We start from the raw sequence: 6,334 nt of genomic DNA, 5'->3' as shown, positions 1-6,334 counted from the left end.
AAAGTGAACGTCAAAGACTAAGTCAAATGACCTTTACAAAAAAAGGTAAAACAAGGATGTCGGACGATTTTGAAGTTGGAGGAGAAAACGAGATGGAGTTTTTCGCTCTACCACGGTACTTCCACCTACGTCACGCGTGATCTTTCCAACATGATTACGTCATGCGTGGAGCATCACAGAGCAGTGCAAGACGAGCATTTGTGATTAAAAAGTATATAATGTTTATTTATTTTAGAAAATGGCAGATGGTTTCTCTAGATAAGAATTTCTTTTCCACTGAAGAAAGAAAGACATGAACATCTTGGATGACATGGAGGAGAGTAAATTATCAGGAAATTTTAATTTGAACTTATGAAGAGACGAGAATACTTTGTGTGTGCAAAAACAAACAAAAATAACTTTATTCAACAATCTCTTCTGTGTCATTCTCATACGTTGTTTACGTCCAGCGCTTCCAGGATCTACATCAGAACGGCGACTCATTATTGGCCAGCTGCTGCATCAGCATCACACGCATGTGTCGTGCTGATCACATGACCAGCTTTGGCCAATACTGAGCCGGCATTCGGACGTAAACACGGAAGCTTCACTGCGTCACCTGCGTAAGATAATGACACAGAAGAGAAGAGATTGTTGAATTAAGTCGCTATTTTTGTTTTTTTTTTGCGCACAAAAAGTATTCTCGTCTCTTCATAACATTAAAGGTGCTAAAGAGGATCTTTTCGTCGACTGAGAAACCAAAGACTGTTACTGAGTTTTTGAAATGAGTGCATGCGTAAGAATTTCGAGGGAACGCCTCCCAAAACTCGTGCACGAGTATTGGAACATGAGTGTTTACCACCGGCATTCGCTGTGTTGTGTTAGTGGATTCATTATGTCGGACTCACCGCAGGTAACTCATAATCTGCAGTTGTTACTCCTGTCTCCTGACAAAAACACTGCATGCGGCGCCTGTGGAGTGTGGAAAGTTACTGGAGCGCGCAGCCGCGCTCGTCTCTCACATGGATCGTCATGGCAGTGATTGAAGGCCCTACCTCGTGCACAGATGATGTATATTAATATTATTCCTTTCGGTGCACCTAATAAATAGTATTTTATCAGTTAGTAAAGACAGTTTCAAGTAATATTGCAAAAATGTATAAAACGAAACTGATAAAAGCACCTTTAAATCTGAACCACTGCAGTCACATGACTGTTTTAACGATGTCTTTAGTTCCTTTCTGGACCTTGAAAGTGTTGATTATATGGACGAGTCATATACCTCTCTGATTTCATCAAAAATATCTTAATTTGTGTTCTGAAGATGAACGAAGGTCTTACGGGTATGGAACGACATGAGGGAGAGGAATTAATGACAGAAATTTCATTAATTACTCAGTTTGAACATTTTTGGTGGTTTTTGAACAAAACCAAACAAAGATTTCTATTTTACTCCAAATTTAAACTTTATTCAGCATCTCTGAACTACAATGAAAACTAGACTTTCCAAGAACATAAACCATAAATTAATTTGATGTTTAGTCCAAATCAAACCGCAGAGAGTTCTGGAAGCTCAGGGTGGCCGAGGTCATGTGACTGCCGACTGGGTCGGTCTCTCTCAAAACCGCTGGTTCCTCTGACCGTATCCCAGCGTCCTCCATAAGTCGCTCGGTCACATTGCTCTCGCAGTCTTCTGAAGAGCGCTTCGGCTTTTCAGCTTCCTGAGAAGAGTTCATGGGTGGATTCAGCTGCTGGTTCGCTGGCGTCTCTGAGCCGCTGGTTTGCTGATGAATCAGAGCGTTATCATCTGTCTGAAGGACCGCAGTAGCGTCACTCTCTGGGTTTGCCCTCTTTTCATCTGGACCGTGAAGACGGATAGATTCACTGACGGAGCTCTGTGGAAAAAAAGAGCAACAACTGCATCAACATCACTAATATCTACTGTGATCAATATGATTAATTGATAATACGTATATGAATGTATTATAGAAAAGTTAGCCATGTACTGTATCTGATGAGGAGTCAACTGCTCGATTGATGTTCATTTCATCTTCATTGTTTGGGACCACTTCTACAGACCGATCTGGTTCTGGTTCCTGAGGTTCTGTCCGGTTCTCCGTTGGGTTGATGATTAGATCGTTGCTCATCTTGTGTGTCTGAGGTTCTGTCGTTAAATCGATTAATTGAGGCTCGGATGCTAAAGGAAACCTGTCTGGTGAACGCTGTAAAGCGTCAGTATCGCACCGCTCCGGTTCTGTGTGATCCGGCTCCAGAACTGCTTCCTGATCATTGGCGTTACTCTTCATCTCGTCGAAGCTGATCTGCGGGGTTTTCACGGGCCGGACGGGAAGAGTGATTGTCAACTGTTTCTTAGTTTTGTTGAACTTTGCATCTCCTTTATCTTCATCCACCGGATACGCGAGAGGAAGCTCCAGTCGGTACGCTGGTTCTGGAGCCTCCAGGACGAGGCGTCGCTCCGTCACACTGAGGTCCGCGTCCTGTGCCGATCTTAGCAGCGGTACGTCGACGGTGATGACGATCTCTCTGGGTCGGGCCCCGGGCCCCGAATCTCTGGAGCACCGGTAATCTTGCAAATCGACGACTGATCTGTATTTTAAGGTGTACTGAGGTGTGATGGGCTGTTTGTCTTCTGGACTTTGGCTTGAGGAGGATTTGGGTTCTGGTGCGGTTTGATTCTCATCTGGATATGGAAATGACATCACGTCCTCCTCACAGGTGCTCCGGTTCTTCTGATCGTGTCCAGGAATAGGCGTGCGGATCACAGCTGGATGCGCAACACCTTTATACCTCATCTTCAGCTGCTTTATCTTATCTTTGTCGAGCTTGATGTGGAAAGAGTCTTCGATCCCATCCAGAGCCGTCCCGTGGATGAGCTTCAGAAACCGCGCGTTTTTTGCCGCCATGTAAAGCGCGTCTGGATGGAAAACGACATCGTAAATCACACAGCTGTTTCCGCCGGAATCTCTGTCCGTTCTGCCCGGGGTCAGACTGAACGGTAAACGCCAGTTCTGACCCGGTTTTCCGTCCCGGTTTCTCGCTGCTTCACACGACGGTTGGTCGATCAGCTGACTGGAGCAGACGTTGATAAAGATTTTCCCGCCCGCGCTGCGTGTCTTCAGCACGTGATGTCCTTCAGGGTGAATAAACTGCACGTTCATGCCTCTGTCCTTCTCCAGCAGCGTGATTTCTTCCTCGTATCTTCTCTTGTTCTCGGGATCTGAGATCTCTGCGGCATATTCGCTCAGTAACTCGCGGAACCGATCGTCTTTCAGCGCTTCACCTAACCGATTCATTTCATCGCGCGTCAAATTCAGTTCTTCGAGTTTGCCGCCAAAATCCATTATAGACCGTTAACTTTAATATCTTGTGGACTTTCCCAAGCGAAAGTGAGTGGAAAAACTCTGTGGAGTTAATGGAGGACTCGGTAACCATAGCAACCTGCTACCAACAGAGCGCGTGTCCGCTGTCGAGACGCTCTTCGCGTGAGCGCGCTCTTCAGGTCAGTATCTTCTTATTTGCAGTATTCACACTAATTTAACTGTGTGCTAATTTGAATGTTTTTTTTTTTCTTCCTAGAGACACATTCATCCGTCAATAACCAGCCTGGAGCAGTTGAAAGCGAGTAATTTAATATTTAATTCATATTTAAATGGTTCCCAAAAAGAACATTAGGTTATAAATACAACTTTTTCAACACTTATACAGTAAAATAAATATTGTTTAATAATCATAATTATGGATTTTAATTATTAATTGCGAAAACAAAGCTAAAGTAAACATTTATTCCTGATGTACAGTAGTCTCCCAGGTGAAAAAATACTATAGTAAATTGTAGCATACTGTATATATTATATTATTTACAACACTTTGTTAATGAATGCTACAACATACTGTAGTATTAACTATAGTGAACTGATAAACTGTTATAGTATACTTTAGTTTTTACTACAGTAAACTGTAGTGTATATTGTAGTATAATATACCCTAAAGTTGTAGAAAACTTAGTACAATATTGGGTAATTTGTTTATATTACTATAGTTGTTATATTATCACAGCAACTACAGAATTACCACAATAAATTAATTCAAGTACTTATAGTATTTACTATAAATTACTATAGTATTTTTTCACCTGGGTTATTTTAAAACCAATCATTCCAAGGTTCTGAATATATTCCGTGTTTTTCTGTTTGTCCTGAAGAAAGTTGTCCGTTTCTGCACAGCGCGTCTCAGTTTTGGTGGCAAACAGAGAATCTGGAACCGAAACATTCTGGCGCGGCTCGCAATGAAGTCCTCGCACAATCTGTGGGAATAAATCACATTAGTTCTCTATTCTCCATCAGCTTTATTTCTGCTGGATCCAGTGATCAGTACCGTATCAGCGGGTACGGCTGAGTCTGGAAAACAAGCGCATCGTTGCAGTGGCCCTACAAAACAAACCATTCTGAATTATGAATTATTGAATTACTGAATTATTCTGTATGTCGACGAGATCTTCAGACTTACTTTGTCCACCAGAAGAATATAATCATGACTTCCTCCAAACACAATCACATCTGAGTCTCTTCCTTGACAAGCGCTGTGCCAAAGCCTGAATACATCAGAATGAAGGGGAAAAAAGCTTCTATAGAAATCTAGATTCTTTAAATACAATCATCTTTCATCTCCCTGTTTTCTCATACCGCGGTTTGTCCTTGTATTGATGCTCCATCCTTGTCCATCCTTTCGTCTCCAGATTAAATATCCATCCCTCACCTCAAAAGAATGAACAAGCTTTATACTTTGGTTGTTTTGAGTTATATTTTTGTCTGAAGTGTTTCTGCGTCATACTCAAGGGTCTGCAGTCCACACTGAGTCCACCGAACATGAAGAGAGAGGAATCTGACACTGACGTGAGCGTGTGCCACGAGCGACCTGACGGAGCGGCGCTGGAGGAGACGCTGAGAAACACACGACACCAGCTTCAGACACACACACACACACTCACAATCACACACACACACACACAGTACAAGAATGAACTGTAGCAATAAATAGCGTGTAACTTGATGTCTTACATTTCTGACCATGTCCATGAGTTTAAATCCAGACAAAACACATCACTGGTTCTAGTTTCCTGTGCAGAAAACAAACAAACACAAACATGACAGAGTAGAGAAACCACATTACAATAGTAAGAGCTTTAAACATTCAGACAGCTGCTCTAACAGTGTGAGAGGAACAGTTTCTCTCACCTTTATTCTTCCGCCACACACGTAACCTTTACTGCCGATCGTGGCACTAGCGTGAGCGGCTCGCGGCGCAGGAGAACGGCCCTGTCGGAGACGATCGTGATTTAAACACGTTCATAGTCATTGATCATTAATGCTTCATGATGTCTGAGTGTCTTACAGAGGTCTGTGGTTCAGTCCAGCTGCTTCTGTCCGGATCAAATTCATGCGTTTCATTGTTCCATCCCCAGAAAATGTCCTCGGCCTGAAGAGAGGAAAGTGACACTGACATGAATCTGTTTTGAATCACATCTGTGAGGAGTTTCATATCAAACACAAACTACCCATGATGCTTCATCCACAGTGAAGCTCTTCGGATCCTTGATTTCACTCAGCAGTTTGTGACCATATCCACCAAAGTAGATCATTCTGTCAGGAGATCAAAACTCAGTACAAATATGACTATATTAACCCTATACTGAATGAGATCAGAAGCGCTGACCTTCCTTTATGAACCCAACAGGACAGTTTATCACGCGGCGACGGCGGAGATCCTGACCGATGACTGACCTTCCTCCAGGTGAACGTCCCATCATGCAGATTGACTGAGTAGTGCTGAAATAAGACAAATATTCTGAAGTTTGAGGCTTTTACTGATGCGAAACAACAAAGTCAGTACTGAATAAAGCGTTACTTCATTAGTCTGTCCATCATCACAGCATCCTCCGAATATATACAGGTGTCCATTCACAATGCAGCCGCACGTCCCGGACATGGACGGGGGAATCGACCCACACATGCCGTGCCTTTCCCTTCAAATGAAGAATAACAACATTTAATCTGAACATGCATTCATGTATTTTAAGTCTTATGGCCCTTAAAGGGACAGTTCACCCAAAAATTGAAATTATCCCATGATTTATTCACCCTCAAGCCATCCTAGATGTATATGACTATCTTCTTTCAGACCAACACAATCTGAGATATATTTCAAAATATCCTGTCTCCTCCAAGGTTTGTAATTGTTGTGAATGGGGGGCCGCGTTTTGAAACAAAAAACAATCCATCCATCATAAAAGAAATCCATACGACTCCAGGGGGTTAATAAAGGCCTTATGAAGTGA

The 6,334-nt window shown here is 42.7% G+C and overlaps 2 protein-coding genes across 3 annotated transcripts in view; both read right to left on the bottom strand.

Annotated features, from left to right (window-relative positions):
- Positions 1–1,420: 1,420 nt before the first annotated feature.
- dnaaf2 (dynein axonemal assembly factor 2) lies at positions 1,421–3,477 on the bottom strand. Its single transcript, XM_048192023.1, has 2 exons — positions 1,986–3,477; positions 1,421–1,874 (listed from the first exon to the last, which is right to left on the bottom strand). Exons 1-2 carry the CDS (start codon positions 3,339–3,341, stop codon positions 1,518–1,520), a joined length of 1,713 nt encoding a protein of 570 aa, XP_048047980.1. The 5' UTR covers positions 3,342–3,477; the 3' UTR covers positions 1,421–1,517.
- Positions 3,478–3,925: 448 nt separating this feature from the next.
- The window catches only part of LOC125269194 (kelch domain-containing protein 1), a 3,595-nt gene continuing 1,186 nt past the window's right edge, over positions 3,926–6,334 (bottom strand). The window contains exons 3-13 of one of the 2 annotated variants that reach the window (XM_048192025.1): positions 5,905–6,022; positions 5,713–5,825; positions 5,555–5,639; positions 5,392–5,475; positions 5,235–5,315; positions 5,058–5,116; positions 4,831–4,961; positions 4,683–4,755; positions 4,507–4,591; positions 4,375–4,427; positions 3,926–4,303 (exon numbers count right to left, since the gene is read on the bottom strand). In XM_048192025.1, the coding sequence (XP_048047982.1) occupies positions 4,153–4,303; positions 4,375–4,427; positions 4,507–4,591; positions 4,683–4,755; positions 4,831–4,961; positions 5,058–5,116; positions 5,235–5,315; positions 5,392–5,475; positions 5,555–5,639; positions 5,713–5,825; positions 5,905–6,022 (1,033 nt within the window). In that variant the 3' untranslated portion in view covers positions 3,926–4,152. The remainder of the gene's footprint in view (positions 4,304–4,374; positions 4,428–4,506; positions 4,592–4,682; positions 4,756–4,830; positions 4,962–5,057; positions 5,117–5,234; positions 5,316–5,391; positions 5,476–5,554; positions 5,640–5,712; positions 5,826–5,904; positions 6,023–6,334) is intronic. The other variant, XM_048192026.1, reaches the window with a different exon arrangement.

The sequence above is a fragment of the Megalobrama amblycephala genome, linkage group LG5, assembly GCF_018812025.1.
Source record: "Megalobrama amblycephala isolate DHTTF-2021 linkage group LG5, ASM1881202v1, whole genome shotgun sequence".
NCBI lineage: Eukaryota > Metazoa > Chordata > Actinopteri > Cypriniformes > Xenocyprididae > Megalobrama > Megalobrama amblycephala.
The sequence above is the reverse complement of the archived record's forward strand: the minus strand, read 5'-3'. Positions and strand labels throughout refer to the sequence as shown.